Source organism: Daktulosphaira vitifoliae, unplaced genomic scaffold (genome assembly GCF_025091365.1).
Source record: "Daktulosphaira vitifoliae isolate Bord-2020 unplaced genomic scaffold, ASM2509136v1 Scaffold_2, whole genome shotgun sequence".
NCBI classification, from domain to species: domain Eukaryota; kingdom Metazoa; phylum Arthropoda; class Insecta; order Hemiptera; family Phylloxeridae; genus Daktulosphaira; species Daktulosphaira vitifoliae.
In genome coordinates this window covers 32979931-33003885 of record NW_026099573.1, presented here as the reverse complement: position 1 = coordinate 33003885, position 23955 = coordinate 32979931, and the positions used below count along the sequence as shown (strand labels likewise).

At 24.6% G+C, this 23955-nt stretch overlaps 1 protein-coding gene across 7 annotated transcripts; it reads right to left on the bottom strand.

Annotated features, from left to right (window-relative positions):
- Window positions 1-2020: 2020 nt before the first annotated feature.
- Window positions 2021-23892, bottom strand: LOC126899541 (tau-tubulin kinase homolog Asator). Of its 7 annotated transcripts, XM_050674542.1 has the most exons (21): window positions 23378-23876; window positions 21128-21263; window positions 19527-19641; window positions 14202-14349; window positions 13881-14095; window positions 13634-13804; window positions 13328-13513; window positions 11700-11978; window positions 11475-11622; window positions 11194-11409; window positions 10524-10742; window positions 10335-10456; window positions 10102-10268; window positions 8724-8862; window positions 8469-8640; window positions 7928-8089; window positions 5534-5675; window positions 5335-5445; window positions 3777-4028; window positions 3486-3665; window positions 2021-3003 (listed from the first exon to the last, which is right to left on the bottom strand). In XM_050674542.1, exons 3-21 carry the CDS (start codon window positions 19581-19583, stop codon window positions 2955-2957), a joined length of 3135 nt encoding a protein of 1044 aa, XP_050530499.1. In that variant the 5' UTR covers window positions 19584-19641; window positions 21128-21263; window positions 23378-23876; the 3' UTR covers window positions 2021-2954. The 7 variants fall into 7 exon arrangements, with proteins under 7 accessions (XP_050530499.1, XP_050530502.1, XP_050530501.1 ...); XM_050674545.1 differs by lacking the exon at window positions 21128-21263 and having other exon boundaries at window positions 10524-10718; window positions 23378-23891; XM_050674544.1 differs by lacking the exon at window positions 21128-21263 and having other exon boundaries at window positions 10527-10742; window positions 23378-23890.
- Window positions 23893-23955: the final 63 nt, after the last annotated feature.

The following is a 23955-nucleotide window of genomic DNA, read 5'->3' as shown; positions in this document are numbered from 1 at the left end:
AATTAAAGTTATTATAAGACTACAAATGTACTATATACTTTAAGAGTTATTATCTAGGTTCTTGAAGTTGTGTTTATTTTTACAGTGTTACATTTGCTATGCTGTTCAAAATAATGTAACTAGTATAATTCATAATTACACCAGAGCTAGAAACAGAAATAACTTCGGCTTTTTAACTATATGGTAAAATTTTTAGTTAGGTTAAACTTTTAAAAGTGATTTCAGTTTCTACAATTATTAACCTAACAAATACTTAAAAAAAAACTCGATATAAGTCTACTAACTTACAAGATATGTCAAAAATTTACTGAATTTTACGAATAAAATTAACAATTATTTATTAAGTATTAAAATTGTTAGAAAATGAGTTTTAAATGAAAAATACTTTCCATAATATAAGTACTATTAAATAATGTAAAATCCTTAAAAATGTATCTCTATATGATTTAAAGACTAATTACCATTTTTTTTATCATTTCTAAGGTTTTTCTACTGTCACAGGTATTCTAGATATATGATAAGCCCTTAGTGTAAATAAATAAATAATCCGCCATTGAATTTAAAACAACTCTAAATGTTAAATTTTATACTTTATAATAGCAGTAAAAAATAATTAACTCCATTAATACATAAACTTTAATAAAACAGACAGAATATGTATTATAACCTACATATGGATGGTTTTTGTGAGAAGTTGGTTAAGTCAGTAATTTTTCAGGAAACAAAAAAAGGAAATATTTTTATCTAGAGATAAATAAGGCTTAACAAATTAAAATCATAATGAAATAACTATTAAACTATCTATAGAAACAACATTGATATCGCTAAACACAAAAGAATTTTCTCAATTAAACTAAACAAAAAAGTTGACCATTTTTTTTTTAACAAAACCATCCATATACAAAGACATAATTAGGAAAAAATATATGATAAACATTCAAATTTGTATTTACAAGAAAAAATTCCAGGTATTAATTTACAAAACAAAATATTTAATTTCATGTCACCTTAACACGAGGCTATTCATGTTTTTAATATTAAAGTATATGGTAAGTGGATTAATATTAAATCATACCTAATATTTGTGAAAATATCACAAGTATAAAAAAAATATTTTGCTTATTACATAAAAGTAAGAACTCTAGTGTGTTTTTAAATCTAACTAAATACTATAAAAAGCAAAATATAATTTTAAAAGTTTTCACATATGATACAATAGATATTTTGATCAAACGTGAGAGAAAAGAATATAAATAAAAATTAAGGATTATCAGTCAAAACTCATACATACAATTTTTTAACTTAAACTAATACAAAAGAAACATAGTTTAAAATTATTTAGAATTTTGAAAAAAATATATATACACATTATTTATGATAATAATTCAAGATGTTGTTTACCACAATATCCATAAATATTTAAACATAAATAATAAATTTAAAAAATAATACCAATCAATAAGTTAATTTATGAATAAATTTAAGTTCATTAATTTGAGTAAGCACCATAGCTACAATTAAAAATGACTAAATTAAAAAATAAAAATGACTAGATTGTTTTGGTAAGAACAATATTACACAGTTGATTAATTTAAATGAATAATTAATAAAAAAATATTTACATTATCTTTTATAATTTATATAACAATATTTTATACTAAATGATATAATCATATAAATTCCAATAAATTATTTGTCGTGTACAAAGTAAGCTTCAATGATAAGTAAATAAAAACAAAACTATTTAATTTATAATTGTATTTCCTTGTAAAAATGGTCAAATTTTCTATTAAAATATGTTGCACAATGAATATTAAAATATTTAAATTATTTGGGAAGCGAATTATAAGTATACTTATAATTAGCTCAATCATTTTACTATTTCAGTCTTTTAGAAAAAATAATAATAAAACTTTAAATAGGATTTAAACTACACTATCCACTCACATACTCACAGATTTTTACAGATAAATAATTTATTAATGCTTCAAGTGTATTACACATACCAGCAAGATTGTAAATTTTCATTTTATTGTGAATAATTTAGATATAACAATTTGAAAATTTAACACGACTAATACCAATAGGAACTTATATATAGTATCATTGGGTGAGCTCCTTTAAATAAAAATTATTCTTAATAAAAAATATATATTAAAGTATGACATAGAGTTTATAGAGATCTTCAATAATAAAGCAAATTTCAAAACCAAATCGTAGTGAGATATGCAGGTAAGAGTATCCTTTATTAATTTTGTAGGTAGGTAGATAAACCCTAACAATAAATTCCACTCTTATCACAGCCTTTGTGGGTTGTTGACAATATTAAATAAAATTAAATAAGCAGATACATTATAAATATAATATCAATAAAATATAAGCATTAAAGAAGAAATGTAAGTAGTAATGAATTCTATTCTGACACTTAAGTAGAATAAATTAAATGTATACTAAAAAAAAATATAAAAATTTGGGAAAAAAAAACAATTGAAGTAAAAAGTATTCTAAATGAAAGTGAAAGCTTAATAATAAATATTATTAATTTATATGTTAAAAAATGTATTAATCAAATAGTCTTTATTACATTAAATAAATATTTTTGAATATACTTTTTTTTGTTAGTAATTCACAATTTTTTCTGGACTTTGTGATCAAGTTAGTTTTATAAAAAAAAAAAGTAACATAAACATTTTTCTGGGGCACATATTTATAGCATAAACTTAAAAGGTGATAAAAAATCAATGAATATTGGTTTTTATTATAGGTGTATTAAAAAAGTTTAGATAAGTAAGGTTTTTAAATGTTTCCAAAATAAATAATATTTCTATAGAACAACAAAAATAACGAGTCTCACTGATTAAATTTTTACATAACATTATGTAGAATGAACATAAGTTAATAGCTTTGATATTTTAATAATATAAATAAATAGTGAGTTGTTAAATAATTATGCATTATTCTCTTGCAAATTCAGTTGGTTTACAAATTTGGTAGCGTCGACATCTAAAAGTAATACATAAAAGTATACTAATAATTAAAAAATGAAAGGTAAATGTGACAAAAATATATGCAAAAATATCACACACAAAAAATACCTTTTGTATAATAACATATTACATTATAAAACTAGATTTATCAAGTCTATTTTTTATGTTGTATATTTTATTTTTCAAAAAGTTTTTTTTATTATTCCCATTTTTATTTTAAAAATTTTGTTTTTTCTATTTTTATATATAAATAAAAACAATATAAATTGTTAATATATAAAATTATTTTTAGTTAAATGATTAGTTGATAACAACTTTTAAACCATTATTTTAAAAATATTGACATTCTTAGATATAATGAAATAGGGAGCATCTATTAAAAGTATTAGAATGAATAGAAGCCTTCATAATGTTGATAAATGTTGATTTATAACACATTATTTTTGAATACTCAATCCATAAAATAAGAAAAAATATTGAACTTTAGATAAAACTTACCTAGCATTATTTTCAACAATTGTTTGGACATCTGAAGAATACATACTAGGTGGTGGTATAAGAGCAGGTGTTGATAAAATATCTGACTCTAAATTTCTTTCTAAACTCCTACTAGATGAAGCAGACAAAGGTCTAAAGCTGGAAAAAACTCCAGTATTATCATCTTGACTGCCTGACAATCTAGGGATGAAACACAAAAATATTTACATTTTGAAGATATTTTGACAAAAATAATAATAAAAGATTTCTAAACTAATTTAACTTGATTAATTTAAAAAAAAATTTATTTACCTGGACCTGAAATATGATTCTCTAGATCTTCGCATTTGGGGCCTTTGAAATCTTAAATTTAATTGAGAAGGATCGGTCACATATTTATCTTGATGTTGTCTTCTTCGTCTAAGTCCAGGTGTATATTGATCATCTATATCTTCAGAAGAGGGTAGTGGTTTGCTATGGACTTCGGTTAATAAACAGTGTCCTTTATTTATTAATAACTGTTCTGATTGTTTTCCACTGTTACTTATTATATTAGATTCATCACTATTTCAGGATAATAATTATAAAAATTAATATAATATATATTACGTAGTGTATTTTTACTATGTCCAATTTAGTTATACGTTGCAACACATATATACAGAGTGTTACTTTAATGTATGTCAAGAGTAGTAAGGTGATATTCAGTAAGACCTAAAAATAGTGAAATCAAAAACTTAAGTTTCCCATCTCCAAAATTAGGGTTTCTAAGTTCCCCATACTACTAATTTTATCTAAATCCAAAATATACATTGTTACGGTATTTCTCACAAAATTTTTTATACAAATTGGGAGATCATTAAATTTTGTGTGAATTTTGCCTCTACCCTAAATTTCGAACTCAAAGTTGTAAAAAAATTTTACTTTGGTATGACCTATCAAATTAAATTAAAATTTTAATGGGAGTCCTGTAGTATAGTTTATTTTTAGTTAAGACGATTATATAACGAGAAAAACCCAGGAATGAGATATTTTTTTAATTTTATGGGTTTCCTTTGTCTTTTATTATTCAATTAAACCAATTATAATTTTTTCCATTAATACTGTACTAGAACTTTGAACTACTAAAATTAAAATTCTTTATTTTAGTTTATTATTTTTAATTCAAGAAAATATAATGATTAAAAGACTAAAATGAATATTTTGAGCTGTATATTTTTAACTTTATTACAATGGGACAATGAAATAATTATTTTGGTTTAATTGGCACACTTTTTTCTGACAATAATCACAACTGAGAATACGGTATATCATTGTTCTTGTTAATATTTATTTAGACATAATTAAGTAATTGATCACTATTAAATAGACCCTAATTAAGTTTCAAAAAATATTAATAACTATTAAATTATAGCTTATTATTTTATGCAATTAAAGTGCATACATTGCACTAAAAGTGAATAACCTGCATTGTAAAACATCTTAATGTATGTCACTTATTTAAAACTGTAATTCAAATCTACACTTTTTCAAATAAAAAACCACTTACTATTAAAGCTTTATTTTAAGATTACTAATAAATAGTGCTGAATATAATTTATTGAATTATTACCTTAAGTTTCAATAGTACTTTAATAGAATTTTTTTTTAAGCCTATCACTCCATAATATTCCTTCTTGATTTGTCTATAATTTTTACTATTTTTTTTTATTAGTACACTACTTTTAAAATATTAAAAAACTCTTTTATAATTCTTTTTGTTAAACAATTTATAATTGTGTTAAGTTTTATATTTATTTATATAAATTATTTTATTTTAAAAGTTTTTGCTAACATTTTGTTACATAAAATGTAATATGATGTTACTTACTAATTATTACTTTGATTTGTTTCACTACCTAATTCTGATACTTTTGAAATAACTGGAAGAGGAATTTTGCTATATTTGTTTACTAGTATTGATTGAAGTGGTTTTTTATTTCTAAGACATAGTAAATTTTACATATTTCTATACCAAAGTCATATAAAAATGCCACACTAATTTTATTTAACTAAAATATATCACATACCGGCATTGATCAGTAATTTTGTTATTTGGATCTGAAGAAGAATGAGATTTTAAGCTAAGATTTGATAACTCGTTTTCTTCAAAATGTTTGCCATTCAAATTTATTGTATCAATATTTCTATTTCTTGACCATTTTCGGTTAGCTATAAAAATTATTAATATTTAGTTAATTTGATGGTTTTATTTTAATAAAAATTATCTTTATATATAACACTAAAACGCGTATATAAATTTGTACACTACAGTCTGATCAAAATCTTGCAAGACACTCATTTTCTCAAAATTAATCGAGAACTTTAAGTTTATTTAAGAGAAAAAATAATAGATACAAAAAATATGTACTTTTCATCCCTTCATGGTTAACAAAACTTTAAAATTCATTTTCTTAAATGAGAACCCCTATTTTTAACTTAATATTATGATAGAAAAAAGATTACAAACAATTTTGTTCTCCTATTTTTTTTTTTATTTAATGGACTGTTCATCCATTAAAAATATTTTAATACATAGGGTGGTATGTAGCAGGGTGTACACATACAGCAATACCTGCTATATTTACTCATACAACAAATCTATTCTATGTATTAAAAATAACTGTAACGGATGAATGGTCCATTGAATAAAGAAAACTGCTAATAAATTTTTCAATCAAAATATTAAGTTCAAAATTGGGGTTCCATTTAAGAGTTTCTAACACAAAAGAGATGAAAAAAAAAATTTAATTATTGTAGTTTTTTAAACCTAACATTTTTCCTTTACTAAAATTAAAAATTCTCAATAGTGTCTGATAAAATGAATGTATTATTAGATTTGGATCACACTGCATATATTTTATAACATAATAATCTACTAATATTTTATATAATTTTAAAATAAGATTAAAAAATAAAAATTTATAAAATTAAGTTATTATTAGTTTTAAAAGTTTTGCAAATTATTACAATGCTAAGTGACAGTAGTATATTAGAAGGAGTCTTTCCGTATCAAGATGATACATAATTTTTTTTTTATTAATGATTAAAAACATTTACAGAAGAACTATAGTTATATGTATACCTATAATTAGTTTCATATAAGAAACATTTTTAGACGATCAAACACATTTTTATTATATCATAATATTTTTAAAAATACAATACAACCCATAGTAAGTTTACATAATACTGCAAGAATTTAATAACCTAAACTTATTACAGTGTTAAGGAAAAAGGGGTAAAACAATTTTTCTTTTCTTATATATTTTTGTAAATATTTAAGATGTAAAAAATAAAACACAAACAACTTTTTTAAATATTTGTTTTTTTTTTAATATATGATCAATAAAAATATATTTTATGGCAAATGTAGTAAAAATACTCTTGAAAGAATAGCGGTCAGAAGAGTAAAAAATTGTTACTTGTTCTCTCCTTTTACTCACAAACCATCCAAGTATTAAATTATATTACATTGTTTTAATATAAACTATATACAAAAATGTTTCTTTAAAAATAGTTATTTTTTCCTATATCATCTTACATAGTAACTATTCTAGAATTAAACAGCTCAAATAGCTTGAATGTTGAAAAATATATGTTGCTATATATGGGTTAGGGACTTGTAGAAATTTGGACATTTTTCAAAAGTAATAATTCAAAATATAATTTAGTAACATGAAAATTTGTTTAATTTTTCCAGGAAATTTGAGTAATTAAAATTTTATACATAGATGTTTAGTAAGTAAAAAAATAGGTTTTATTATTTACATTGTTCATAACAATTGACCAATTTTCTTACTTTTTAACATCCTGTACTAAATTGATGCATCTTTTGTTATACTTTTAAGAGAATATTGTACTAAATTAAAAAAAATTATTATTTGATTTATTTATATAATGAATAAAAGATATAAAAACGGTTTGAGTAAGCATAAATTAAAGAAGAAAATTTACTATTTATAATAAGTTTTTTTTTATTTTAAATAATAGATATAGAATATATATATATATATATAAATATCAATTTTGATATATATTTTACAATTCTTTACTACTATATTGCTTAAATTTAATCATTTTAGTTATAAAATCTCTAGCTCTAATAAAATAAAAAACTGAAAATGCTTATGAAAAATTTCTATATGAATCACTTGTTGAAGATATTCAAGATACTACTAATTATGTTTCAAGTTAAAATACCTTATTACTTGTTAATGTATTAATTTAATATTATTCAAAATATTCCCAATCGCTTACAAATATTAAAATCTTGATTAAGTTAACTTTAGTTTAATTATTACACATGCAAAATATTCAATTGTTATGTATAATACACACATGGAACTTGAAGTTAGCTTAGAAATTATTGTTAATTGTTTGTTAAAAAGACATCAAAAAGCTATTTCCATTATTACACAGACCTTCATCAGAGACATTATCATTTAACTCATAAATTTCTGGAGGTGGTTTAGTATTTAATGTGTCACAATAATTATTATTGCCATTCAGATGACGATCAATTACTCTTATCTCCAATTTTCCTGATACTGTTTCCATAGGACAATTTTCAGAATCATCATTTCCTAATTATGCCATAATTTTTTGAAATATTACCAATTATATTTTATTTATCTATTTATACATCTCATTTTAAACTAACTGTTTAAGCTAATTTAATAATGAACATTTATTCAATAAAAATGTCTTATCATGTAAAGATAATATAAAATGTAGAAAAGATAATATCATCCAAACTAAATTGTTTAATACAATACTAATATAAATATGCTTTTTAAATTGATACCAAAATCGATAATACAAAATATATATGAATGAATAGTTAATTAAAAAATTTAAATTCACCCTTAACTATTTTTTTCTATTTGAAAATAAACTTCAAAATCTACTAAGTATAAAGGAATTCATAGTCAAATGTACATAAAAATGATAGGAATCACTGACCATTTTTTAAAGACTCATCTGCATATATCTTTCCTGATAATTCATCAGCATCATTGGAAGATCGTGTAGTGTTAGTAGTAACTTGCAGAGAAGGAACTTTTAGTTTCATTTTGGTTGATCGTATAAATTGAGTATTTAAGTCTTTTTTAGGAATAACACTCAAACTTATGTTCTATAAATCATTTACAAAAACACACATAATTATTTTTTTTAATTGTTAATATTTTGTTTGAGTTAGTAAAAACTGTAACTTACAGATAAGCTAATAGATTTTTGTATGCTCTTTGAAGAATCTTTTTCTACACTCCTTATAGCTAAATTTCTGCTGGTATCAAGTTTGTACATAACATCATCAAATACTGCTTGCTGAAGCCATGGTGGTTCAAGATTGGACCTTAAAGAAAAAAAGCAAATATATTTTACCACTCCATCAAATTTTTTTTTATAATAATTTGAGAAAATTAATCATTGAGAAGCTATGTCTTTTAAAATTAAAGAAAAAAACACACCAAAAATACCAAGAAATATGTTATATTTTTTATAATTAATTAAGGGATTACCTATATCTGCCAACTCGAGTGACTAACTCGAGCCTCTTTAAGACTCTCTAAGGATAGAGCTCATGCTCTTAAAACTTCAGATAAGGGAGGTATCTGACGAGGTACATTTTTTAAAACATGTTAAAGCTAAAATATAGTTGGATATTCTACAATAATTTTCCGGTATTTCAAAAACATTTATTACCATGTTCATACCACTTATATTATACTTGTGTTTTCATTTACTCAATTTGTTAATTGTTTATTAATTTATTATTTAATTAATTTGTTAATAATTAGGTTAAAGTTAATTGAAGTCCAAAGCTACTGATGTTGAACTAACAATAGCCAGTTGTTTGTGTGGCCGTTAAAGGAATTATTTTGATATCAACATGTTATATTCAATAACTCAACTTAATCTTAATAACTACTTGCCTAACACCGCCAATTGTCATCATTGTCAAACTCCCACTTACTTTGATTTACTTATTAACCAACTTTGCTAAAAAAATTTAATAATTATGAAAATGGTTGATAGTAAGCCTATCAAACATTTTTTAATATAAATCTGTGTCAGAATGTTGTAGTTTTAAAAGTATTAAGTTGGATGAATTTATCATATTGACATACAGGACTAGTCTACTCTATAATATATGTGACCAACCACCTATATAGAATTAGACAATTTTACAGAAAAAAAATTGTTAAATGGTGATATATTAGATGAGTTTTGTTAATATACTTTATAAAATATTTATATAAAGAAAAAATACTTAAAATGTAATGTAACACAAATCAACCCAATAGAAAATGAATACAATTGTAACACTAACTGGCTCAAAATACACATAATTGCATACTGTTACTGTCATAATCATAAACTGAGAAAAAATTATCACATTTGTTACTCTTCATAAAAACACTGTGTAAAACAATATGCGTGGAATCTAGTAAAAACTTCTAAAACTCATAACTTTTAAATTATGCACTGCTGCCAAAATAATTTGGGAAACTCAATGGGTTGTTAATATGCATTTATGTCAGAAAAAAATTACACATTTTTTAAGTTTCAAGAGTTATAAATAAAAATATACCTTATTTTTGCAGCTATTTGTATTTCACTCCATGCTCGTGATAAAGTAGAATTATGTAATAAGTTATCATTACATTTAGTAAAACACTGCATAGGTTGATCTTTGGTATTCATTTTATCAGAGGTTTTGCAAATATTATTTGGATAAAGGTAAGAATCTCTTCCACTCTACAATTAAAAAAAAAAATTTAAATAACACAACATTTTTATACAATTTGATAATAAAATAATTACCGCTGAAACACCATGTAAACTTAAACGATGTTCAGGACTCTGAAGATTTTCACCTTTCCATTCATTATCAGTTTCTTCAGAATCATCAAACTGTGACTTCCATTGTGACATAAGAGTTAATCCTATACAAATTAATCTATTAATACCAACACATTCTAAATATTAAACATAAATTTTAATTTTATTTACCACCTCCACCTCTAGTAACTTGTTGCATTGCAGAAATATTGTCATCATCAATGACTGCAAATTGTGTATATGTTACATCTCGAGCTGTCGTAGATGATGATTTTAAAGCTTGTCTATTACTAGATGCTTGACGTCTAGCAAAATGTAAACTTCGTTGTTCCTTTTTTACTTGATTCATATTATTGTCTGCTTCTACTATTGGAGAAGTAGCAGTAATCACTTAAATTGTACAAAAAAAATTAATTAAAATAAAAAAAAAACCCAGCACAGGGGGGTTGCAGCACAGTGGTGACGTGGCATAGTTGGATCAAGTATAATGATATCTGACAGTGATTAAAATCACTATAAAAAAAAAAAACACTTTAATGCAAATCTTTAGATAGTGTTTAATTTTAAAAAACCATACACTTTTCAATAAGTTATAGCATTATAAAGTTAAAAATGTAAAAAATAAAATCAAGAATTTTCACACAAAAATAGCATTTGGTAGCCATTTTCACCACGAAGACAAGTCCAGAGGTCAAATTTTTTTTTTCATAATAAAGTATATTACATTATCTTTAATTTAAGATATATATAAAAGTGTCAGACTTTCCGAAACATAGTTCTCAGCTTTGTATCGAAGCTAAAAATGTTTTTTCGAAAATACACTATTGTAATTTTCTTTTACCTTTATTTGTTTCTTGAGTAGTCATAGCTGAAGTAGATGTGACTAAGTTACTTCGAACTTCTGAATTAATTACAGGTTCCACATTAAGAGGTAGACCAGAATCAGTTGTACAATTAGTTTGTGATGAATTACGTTTAGTAGTATCTAACAATTCAGATTCTCTTTCTAGACCAGGCATTGAAACGGCCCTACGTTGAACAGCTTTTTTTGGTGAGCCTTAAATATTATAAGTTAGAGAAATTAATGCATAAATAATTCATTATTTAAAAATGTCTAATTACTTTTTGGAACATGTAAATGGTTTAATGGTGGACCTGAGTGTGCATTAGAATTTTTATCAATAGGTACAACTTTATGAGAGCCTGAATTACCATCTTCATGTTTTTGGACACGTCTGTATACTACATTACTATCACACAATGCTTGTTCCTAAATTTGATAGAAAAACAACAATATATGATTTAAAAAGTATTTTACAAAAAAAAAAAAAACAGTAATTTTATTACTTTTTTATTATCTGGTTCTTCATTTTCATTATCTGCCACTGAAGAAACAGGAAGCTGATTATTAATTTCACCACCATAAGTTGTACAAGTAATTGGTCTTGATATTACAGCAGGTGTAGTACTATTTGTGTGAACACTAACGGTAACTGCAGGCTGAGATATTTCATTTGGTTTTTCCCAATCAAACGGATCAGATTCTTTAACACCCCTACGCTTCATACAACGTTCAAAAAGACTAGTCAACATTGGATAATCCGGTTTGTCTCCATATTCTAATGACTATAAAATAAATAAATTACCATAAGTTATTGAAATAAAATAGGCGTGGGTAAATAGGCATAGCTTATCTTATGCCTTATTACTGTTATAAAGTTTATTATATTTAAAGCTGGAAGTAAAACATTTTTGTTATTTCCTAATCTATTGTTATTAGACCAGGAAGTAAATATTTATAAACATATTTGAAAATATTCATATTACTAACTATGTTATTAGTTTAAAATAAAAACAAAATGCTTTAGTATATAAGACGAAATGGAATGAATTTCGAAGAAAGTACCTCAGGAGTACTGTAGGTAACCTTTTTTGTGCTGTATGTTTCCATATTGTTTTAATTATATTTTTAATAATAAAGTTTGTGTCATTGTTGAATCTTTTTTTCTTTTTTATTATTATAAGTAAAGGCATAAGGAGTTTCTCTTTTAAAACACAGTTGGGTCTCTAAACGAAACATCCTTGGTAGTACCCAAACGAATAATTTGTGCTGGTAATAGTGAAGTACCCTTAGTCTTATTATTCTTTTGGATTATGGCTGATAGTCGTGGACATACCCCTTAGTAGTGTTATAGGAAAAAAGATTTAGTTGAGTCAGTTAGGACTCAAAGGCTTTACTCACTTATAAAGCTATTGAGGGATACGACATTACCCACACCTAATTTATTATAAAGGATGATTCTTTTAACACTATCCACTCAATTTCTCATAAAATAATAATTTTTTTCTGAATTTCTTTTTTAGTTTTTGTTAGTTACATATATATCTTAATTTATCTATTATAAAATATTGTATATATTTTTTTATGTGTTATAGGGATGTAAACTTAATATTTTTAAATAGCAACATACATATTTAACTAGCCCATAAAATAGAAAATTATGTAAAAAAGAAAATGACTTGTTGATAACAACTTTTGGACTAGTATTTCAGAAGTTTTCAACATTTTTATACCTGAGCAGGAAGAGGACTGAGGAAGGAAAATGTCTAGTGATTAAAATAGCAAGACACTGCCTCACCACCAGTCAATACTTTTAATTTATTAATAACTTCTGAAGTACTGATCCAAAAGTTTTCATCGACCTGTCCTTTACTTAATTAAATAATTTTCTATTTTATAACTTAGGTAAATATATATATTTCAATTTAAATAATTAAAGTTAACACTCCTATAAGACATAAGGAATGAACATAACAATTTTTTTATAACAGATAAATAGAGATACACGTATAACTAACAATAGCAAAAAAAAAAAAAATTCACAACATAATTATTATTTTAAAAGCAATCAAGTGACTAGTATTAAAAAAAAAATACCCTGTATATAAATAAATAATACTGTATTTATAATTACTTGAATGTGCTCTAAAAATTGTTTTAAGTCAGATGGAAGATGTTTAAGTAATGAACGATGATCATAATTTTCTTTCATAACACCAACTTGTTCTTTATCTTTGATTTTACGCCAAGGTAATTGTCCATTTACAAATTCAACCAACATATAAAACAAGGACCAAAGATCATCATGTCTTCCCATTTCCTTAAAATAATCATCAAAAATATATTTTTTTATAAACTTTCTTGGTATAATAATTATTTTATGTAATATAATTCACATTCTACCAAAAAAGTAGTAATAAAGAGATTATATTATACTCACTTTATTTTTGTGGGCATTTAATGATGCATATCTAACTGTGCCCCGAAAACCAGCAGCTGTTCTAGGTGTTCTAACTTCACCATTAGCTGTTGTAAACTGCCTAGCAAGACCATAATCTAGCATAAAAACACAACGACAGGTTTGATGAAGTCTTCCCACAGCAAAATTAGACTATTAAAATTATAATAGTAAATTTTATTGATATGAATTAAAAATACAATAAAAACTGTATAAATATGAATATTACAGGTTTGATATCTCTGTGTAAAAATCCAACTTCATGAATACTTTCAATGGCTTTTAATATTTGTAGTCCTAATCTTAATGTAGTAGATAAAGAGAAGGCACCTCTTGGTTGTGCTCTTCTTAATTCTGCTAGATTTTTTCCTTGTAACTGCATTACAACATAATTAAAACGTTCATTGCGTCCACATCCAATAAAACGGCATACATGTTCTTTTCCTGTAAAAATCAGATGGAATAAGAAATAATTAAAATTTTGAATAATGAAATTTTTGGAGAAAAATTTTTCTTTCAATATTTAATATATTTTATGTACAACTTTTACCTTGTAACTTTTTTAGGACAGCAACTTCCATTTTAAGGACTTGTTTTGGTTGTCTAGCTGATTCAACTTTTAGAGCTATAAGCTCTTTAGTAACAAGATCTTGACCTTCATAAATTTCACCAAATCCACCACCACCAATTTTTCTAGCCTATATTAAAAAATTATTGATTCATTATAATTTTTAATATACTTGAAATTTCAGTGTTACAAAGTATTTTTTTTTTAATTAATCACTATATTAAAACATTCTTTAACAATAATTAAAAATAAAATGTCTATATATTCATATTCTGAACCGCTCTTCACATCCCACAACAATGTAAAAATACTTATATCATTTAAAATAATGGTTCAAAGACAAGTCATTTTCTTATTAATTTCATTATTTAAAAAACTAAAGAAGCCAAGTGTAAGGTAAGTAAGGCAATGTTTAAGAGGTATGGTGAGTTGTATGATAGGCTAAGAACAAAGGTTTATGAAAAAGTAGTCTACAGATTTGGGAAAAGGTAATAGATAAGAGAATAAGAAATGAGACGTCGGTATCTAAAAACTAGTTTGGATTTATGCCTGGTAAGTTAACAATAGAGCCATTATTTTGTGTGAAACAACTAATAGAAAAGTTAAGGCTAAGAATTATCAAAGGCTAGAGGTGTGGACATCAGCTTTTGAAGAAAAAGGATTAAGAATTAGTAGGAGTAGAACAGAGTATATAAAGTACGAGTTTGACAAAGGAGAACACGACAAGAGAATAGAGCAGAGAATGAGTGTAGCAGAGATGAGAGAGGTGGGAGTATAGGTGTAGTGTAACTCATGGATAAGATGAGAGAAAATAGACTTAGATAGTTTAGTCATATTATGAGGAGAGAGGAATCGGAAGCTATAAAAACAATTATTGAAATTAATGCTGAAGGAAGAAGAGGTAGAGGTAGACCAAAAAAGAGATGGAGGGATCTTATTGAGTGCGATATGAATACGGCCGATGTGTACATAGATTATGTGGGAGATTGTGGCAAGTGTAGGATTTAGAAAAGTTTAGGATAAGGGTGGCCGACTCCATGTAGTTGAGAAAAAAATGAGAAAAAAGAAGAGTGGGTAGAACATCAATAACTTTTGAAAAGAAAGCATTATACTTTATTTCATACTTTTGAAAATAATGAGCGAAAGTAGATCGTTTTATAATGTAATCTTTGATCTTTTAATTATCATCATTTATTATTTAAATATATGATTGTTATTTATATTAATACTAAGTTTAAAATTTAAGCACAATATTTTTTTTGTGTCATTTAAAGAAACAATTATAAAAAAACTGATGAGTTTTTACACTAAACTAAAAACATATACTTATTTTGTTATAATTGTAGACAAATTATTTAAATAAATTGTTTTATGGTAATGGCTTAACCAGACATTTTATTTTAAGAAAAAATAATCACTTTTTTTACAAATAGTAGGTATTTAATTAAATTCTCTCAAAGTTAATTTTTATGCAGGTTAAGAAAAGATAAACAAATAAAATTAAAGTTTAAAATTAGTTTAGTACAATTTAAGACTATCAACTATTTTTATTTTATAGATTATAACAATTAATTTTTAATTTTCTTCAAATTTTTTAAGGACTGCATACCCTCAGTCACTAATGCGTACATATTAAATGTCTGTTTGTATTACAAAAAGTATCGATTTGTTCAAAAATCTTAGCATAATATTAACCCTACTGTTATTGCTGCAGAGCCTTGGGAATAACATGGGGGTTTAAATCAAGAGTTATGTACTGGTTGTACACTTCAGTGATTAAACCTATGGATACTGTACGGTGCCAAAGTCTGGTGGACCAGAACAGCACTCGTTACAGCTAGGAAAGAACTTAGTCGCATACAGAGAATGGCTGCCATAGCCGTCACTGGAGCATTAAGAACTACACCAATGGTCGCATTAGAGACACTAATCGGATAGCCTTCTCTGCATCTAGAGGTTAAAGCTCACGCCAAAGCCACAGCACTAAAATTCCACAATTTAGGTACTTGGACTTTGGAAAGCTTCACAGCAGAACACAGTAAAATAATAAAAGAGATAGACCAGAGGTTTTTGGAATACTTCTTGGACTATATCAAACCCGTTCTTAAGAATAACATTCCCTACAAAGTGGAAATCACTACACGCAGTGAATGGAATATTAAACAACTGACTGAAAAAGGAGGATTTGTAAGATATACAGATGGATCCAAAAAATCAGGAAAGGTAGGTGCTGGCATTCGGGGTCTAAAGACACAAATAAATATCAGCATGTCATTGGGCACAACACCCTCTGTTTTCCAAGCAGAGGTGATGGCGATACTGGTAGGGGCTCAGAACCTGCTGTTATAAAGAATAGGAAGATAACTATCTTAAGTGACAATCAAGCGGCTTTGAAAGCACTCTGTAATGACCAGGTGAATTCAAAGCTTGTCCTTAAATGCAGGGAAACATTAGAATCACTATTGAGGTTTAACATAGTTATACTAGCGTGGGTACCAGGACACTAAGGTGTCACTGGAAATGAAAATGCTGATTTTTTAGCCAGGAAAGAAGCAGAGAACACCTATGTTGGACCAGAACCAGTGGTAGGACTCACTGAGCAATCGCTTAAAGCGCTACCCAAGAATTGTTGCAGAGAACAACACAGGTAAATCTGGAAGTACTTGGTAGTACCTAGACAATCTAAAATGTTAATCAAGAACCCCAGTCTACTGCTGGGTGATCTTAATACCATGACTAGACATCAAATAAGCACTTTGACTGGTCTATTGACAGGACATGGTCACTTGCTTAAACATCTTTACGCAATGAGGGTAATGGAATCACCATTGTGCAGGAAGTATGGAGTAAAAGAGGAAGACTCATTTCACATTATGTGCGAATGTGAAGCCTTGACCACACTAAGATCAAACTACTTGAGTAAACCTTTTCTTGAAAGAGAAGATATAAAAAATCTAAGACCCAGAGAGATACTTAATTTCGCCGGAAAGACAGAACTCTTTGGTCATCCACAAGGGTAACTTGATGGTCCACTCTTATACAATGATAAATATAATATAATAATACTTCGGTGATAACACTTAGGTGGGCAAAACCGAATCAAGACAATTCAGTATGAGGTGCGCAAAACAAACCAATAAGTCTGAGTGCATGGGCATTATGTCTACCTCGATAAAAACTAAAACTAAACCCTACTGTTAAAAAGTTAGATGAAAGTGAATTTAGTTTATGTTAATATTTAAAATTGATGTCTTTTTTTTTTTTTTTTTTTTTTGTGTTTGTTACCACATTTTCTCAGCTCTCGTCGAACCGATTTCTTTCAACGATACGTCAAAAGATCACAAATCGTATCTAGCCGAAGACATTACCCTCAAAAATTGAAAAAATTACCCTCGTTCCCCATAAATGGTGGAAACCTCCAAAAAAATTACAAATTAAAAATTTTTTTCAATTTTTTTCACTTAAAACTGCCATAACTTTTTCAATAATGATTAATTAATAATTAATAAAATTGAAATACTAAAAAATCGAATTGACTGCAAATGTAGTTGTAAAACATGCCACCTAGCTATTCATTGCAAAAATGTAAAAAGTTCAAGACTCTTATCTTACAATTAATTATCGAGTTTTTTTTAAATAAACTTTACAATTTTAGATTAAAAAATATTAAAAATATATTTTTAATATTTTAAAATGGTAATTGCATCCAAAATAATGAATTAAAAGTTATTATCGACTAGTCATTTACTTAATTAACTAATTTAAGCTTTGACCTAAGTTAATACCTTTGAAGCTGAAAAGATATAAATTTTTCTGTTTTTTTTTGTCTATTATCACTTTTGCTTAGCTCTTACTGTACCATATTATTTCTATGATATATGAAAAGATAAAAATTGTATCTAGGTGGAAAAATTAATCTCAAAAATTGAAAACATTTCCCTCGTTCTTTGAAGTGTCAAAAAATTACTCTTTATAAAATCAGTAAATTTTGACATTTTTTAAACTTTTTTTTTGTAAAATTTTCATAGCTTTTTTAAAAATGGAAGAATTAAAACAAATTTTCAAAATAAAAACTTTTTCAAGAAAAATATATCATTTAACTTTTAAAACTTAACTTTTGAAAAATTTTCGGAAATACTCCAAGCTTCACACATATGATGAATTAAAGCTTATGTTACATACAGTATATTTCATACATCAGTTTGAAATAAACCCACCCATAAAACCTGCATATCCCTCCATGTTTTTAAAATACTTGTAACTCAATAAGTTACAAGTATTTTTCCTAAATTTGTCATTGATCTTTGTAAAAAATTTCAATTTTAATTTCTTTGTACGAATAGAGTTAAAATTCTTATTTAATAAACTNATATATAAAAAAAAAAGATAAATTTTTTTTTTTAAATATTATAATCAAATGATTTGTGATAATTTAATAACCCTTTATATGTTTAAAAAAATTAAGATGGTATCCTAATAATATGGATCCTGGGATTGACATAAAAAAGATTTAACCGTTTGAAATTCGAGAAATAAATACTACTTAAATGACAAAAAAAAAATTCTCAAAATTATTATTATTTAGAAGAAATTTAGAAGTTAATGATAAATCAATCACCCTACATACAAGGTGAGTAATGAAACATTTTAATACATACATAGTAGTTAATGGAATGCATGCGGAGTATACATATACCAGAACTAGCTAATTAATTTATCTTATTAAATAATAAACACTATGTTTTAAAAATATATTAAAAACGCTTTAATTATTTAAAAAAATTGTTTAACAAAATAACTATATTGATAGTTATTGGATTTATTAAAACTTTGTAACTCATTCTGTATATCATTTAAATAACTTAAAGTTATCAATGAAGTACTCTAAAACAAAATGTTTATCTATTTTTCACGGTTGAGTTTGATAATTTTTGTTATTAAACTATTATTAACAAAAATTTAACTTTTTAACAATTTGCAAATTTATTAGAATTTCTTGACAATTTTAAAATTGCTAGACATTTACAAGTTTTAAAAGTTTATTATACTTGTGGTAATTGTGTTAGCCTACCCTTCCTTAATAATCTTAAGTATGTATACATTTTTTCATTACTTTTTAACATACATACACTTACATTTTATTGTTAATAATTATTTTAAATAATATTAATAGAATATATTTAAGAACCAATGCAACAAAATTATTTAATAATTTATTTAGTAACAGAAATGTTAGAAATGCACAATAAAAACTATAAACATAAATATAAATAGATGTTATAAATGCGAAACCAATTATTTACTTACCACCTTCCACCGTTCTTTAACTATGTGACCTGGTTGTAACAAATCTTCGGAAGACATTGTAAATTATTTTATGTTGTATTTTAACTGTTCTTTACTTATCAAATTTAAATTGTAACTGTAAATACAAATACAAAAAAAAATTAAAAAAACATTAAGATAAACATATAATATTACAGTGTACTATATTTAAATTAAATAGCAGCATTTATTGATAGATTTTTTAACTTTAATAAACTCATGAAAATAAAGAACACAATTTTTTTATTTTAATGTGTGAGTCAATATATTGGTTCCAAATAGTTCTATTATTGGTTGTAAGTTTAAAAAAAGATTTTACATAGAATAATTAAAAATATAATATTTAATAGGATATTAAAAAACTTTTTGTTATAATATTACAAAAAGTATTCTACTTACAGAAACTAAATTTAAACTTAGTTAGTTTCCAGAAAAAAAGTTTCTGGAGCCATCAACACCTTTAATATATAATTGCAAAATTATAGAATTGTCAATTACATTTATAAAAACAGATTTTTATAATATAAAACTGGAATTCGTGATTATAATTCAAAAATTATTTTTATTGCTCATTAGTATAATGTCTTTAAGATATTTTGTTTTTAAATCTTGTTATTTAAGAAAATGACCTATTGAAACTTTTAATTTTCCAGGAAATTGTATAAAATTCTCATGCATAAATTTGCTAAATTTTATAAAAAAACAAATTCAATTATCTTCACATGTATACTTTTTTTTTTAATCACAATACAATAGATAAAAATTATAACAAGTTTTACAAAATCTTCTTCAACTTAAAATTCACACATTTTAAAAATAGTTATAGTATTATTTTACTTTGGCTCATACACTTATATCAAATATACATTTTTTGTATTATCTTTAGAATAATTGGATGACATTCAATTTACAAGATAAAACACATAAATATACTACATAAGCTCAGATATTATATAGAAATAATTATATTATTGATTTACCTACAGGAAAAAGTTAAATATTTATTGCACAATTTTCTAATGATATTCCTGAAAAATTTTAAATAGATTTAAAACAAAAATCTTATATAAAAATATGCTGTTCTATCATTCTAAAGACAAAATATTAATATATAATACTAGGAGGAACAAATTACAGAAAATTCATAAAACTTTTAATTTATTTAACATTAATTTTTTTTTTTAAATCTTGAATTATAAAATCCTTATATTTTTTTAATATTTGTCTTATTATTTTTATATTATTAGATAAATGAAACCAATTATTATTAATACTTGTTTTTAAATTCCAGATAGCAATTATTATTAATAATTCTGATGGAACAACAATAATTATCTATAAAGTACTCTATGAGTTACAGCTCATATTAGTACATATAAAGGGTACACAGAAAAAAAAAGATAAATTAATTTTTTGTAATCTGATAAAATTAAATTTTTTATTTAAAACACTGTTATTATACAGTACGCCATAAATATAAAATAATTTACTTTTTACGCTAGTTTAGTGGCTAAAAAAATATATTATGACATTTATACAATATTTTGTCACTAAAATTTCAATTTTTAATAAAATTCACTTGCCTTGTTATTTCCAAGTATATTACATTTCATATAATTGTAATATTTATTCTCATATTTAGATTTTATAATGTCCACAAGTTTAAATTTCTTTAATTTTATTTGGTTTTTCAGACTTGTGTATTTACATAGTATGTTTCTAAAAAGTTTGGTATATAATTATTTATTGCTATATATATTAAAATTTGTTTTAAAAAAATTATTAAACCTATAGTTTAAGTCAAATACTATTTATTTGTTTAGATATACTTCTATTGTTAATAATGTAATTTGAAATGTCTCAAATTATAATATAATTATATATATATATATATTCTCTAAACACAAGCACCCAACAAAAGAACTATGCTACTGAGAATAAGGGACTTGGAATAAATTTCAAACAAATACATTACTTATTACATAAAAGTTTATAAATTCCAGAAAGGTTAGTTTAAAAACTTATTTTTTTTGTTATAAAAGAATATTAAAATCTTTTAATAAACAAAACAATAAGTAAAGAAACTGTTCAGTAACATAACCTCAAAATTAATATATATATTTTAATAGTTAATAGTTATTTGACTATGATCTAAAGTAAATATCTAGACTATTTTTTAATTCTGCTATAAATGCTTTGAGATTAAAAGTGGGATGACATAATTTGTGTGGAATCTTATGTAATGGTCTTTGACAAGTTCATTAACAGTAGGTATTTTTAAGTCACTGTGAAGAACACTATTTATTATGAATCAGAGACCTGTTATAGTTCTTAAGGTTATTGGTTGGAAAGCCTGAATAGAATGTATATTTGCTGTTTTAACAGGGATCAAATATTTGTATTTCATAGTACCACACTATTCTAATTATTATTTTATATGTAAGTTTTATTTTTTAGACTTGTATTGAATTCTAATTTTTTTTTTTTTTATTATGTTTCAAAACGTATAAAATAATACCTTATTAAAAATACTCTCATCTATTAATAATAAGCACTAAATCAAGATAACCTGTTTAGAGATTCCTCCAGATTAAACAGAATCAAGACAACTGTATGATTTGGATTCCAATTAATAATAAATACATGATCATTTTGAACAATCACCGTTATTATTAATTTTAATGAAATTGATAAATTTTAATTAAAATTAGAAATAAAATTATAATTATAATTCACATTATCCTTACAATCTGAAATATATTTTTAATACGGATTAAGTTAGTTAATCTGAATGAAGCAGAATAAATCCAAAATTTGGACTACTGAGTTTACACAATTTTTGCTCACTACTACTCTAGATAATTAAAAAAAAAACGCCACCATACAAGAGTAGATAGTAAAAAAATTTATACTGGTTTCCAATTTGTAAAAAAACTAAAATATATTGCCTTTATAAAGTTAAGAGGAAAAAAAATTTTTTATATAAAAAATGTGGATTTACATACACTCCACTAGCAAAATTTTTAATAACCAAATTAGTCTGCTACTAAATTTAGGTAAAATAGTTATAAGATAAGTATTTCAAATGTCTTATGATATGTGTAAATATTTTAACATATAAAAAATTATTTTAAATAATTTTATTGTAGCTTGATCATTAATTAGGAAAAACGCTTATAACAAAATAACTTGTAGACAATGCAAAATATTATTTTTCATGCTTGTTTATTTTAGAAAAATTTATTAAAAGTAATCAAAGAAATAAATATAAGTTATAAAAACTTATATTGTAAATTGTTTTCATATTATAATTAAAAAAATTATTAATATTTTTAATAATTAAAAAAAAAATTGTAACAATCACAGTATTGTTACAATACAAATATGAATTTTAAAAATTAAAAACTTTTAAAATATACTAATACTACTTCAATAACTTGCCTCATATAAATATAAACAGTTTAAAATGTGTTAAGGAGTGTTTATTTAACTTAAGAAAGTTTTCTTTAATGTACGTAAGGAAATTTTAATCACAATATATATTCAGGGGATTTAAAAAGAGTCACGGTAAATAAGTTAATACATAATAAATAATAAATTGTAAGTATAATCAAATAATTAATTAAAAATATGCACTTTTTCATTGACGGTTTTGAATAATATTTCATTTTTTAATACTTAACACACAATTTATTGTTTATGATTAAGTAGTTTAAATACTCGATAATTCAATGTGTTTAAATTCATTTATATAGGTCATTATACATTTTAATGACCAAATAACTCAACAAGTAAAAAATTTCATAAGAAAAAGTTCAAAAGTTAATACTTACATAAAAATGTTTAATAAACACAATATTCATTGCGATTGGCATAATTTAACAGTCTCCTATCGATGAAAAGTCAAGATTAAACACTAAAGCTCCCATTAAATCATTTATGATACGATATTTTCAAGAAGAGTAGTTAACATATTTCATTAATTAAAAAAAATCGATATACAACCCAACAGTATGAGTAAAAAATTATAAGTGCGAACGGCAATTATTATTGATCGATCGTTCAACGGATATCGGCTAACGGTGTCGGGTTGCACTTTCGTCACCGCCGTTAAGACGTAACCGTATTTTGACTAGACAGCTGCAGGTAGTGAACTGACTTGAATATGCGTGTGTGCGTGTGTGTAAGTACGAGTATATACAATAGTTGGTAGTTAAAAATTGCGTTGGTCGGTCAGTCGACTGGAGTGTGTGACGCGTTCATTGATTATGTAGAATTTCCTCGGTTAAACATGGGTTATCACAAGAGAAAAAACAAAAATAATACTTTATACATATAGATAATGCAAAATCAGCTGTTGCCCTAATTTTACAGAGGATAATATGAGAAGGAAACGAATGAGTGAGGAAGA

Bases quoted from the DNA above. Each gene is read 5' to 3' on its own strand.
- LOC126899541 (XM_050674542.1), bottom strand. From the start codon at position 19,583: ATGTCTTCCGAAGATTTGTTACAACCAGGTCACATAGTTAAAGAACGG. The intron at 14,096-14,201 runs GTAAAAGTTGTA...TGATTTTTACAG, and splicing joins TGTCCTAAAAAAGTTACAAG to GAAAAGAACATGTATGCCGT. The intron at 10,269-10,334 runs GTAATTATTTTA...TTTTAATTGTAG, and splicing joins GTTTACATGGTGTTTCAGCG to AGTGGAAGAGATTCTTACCT.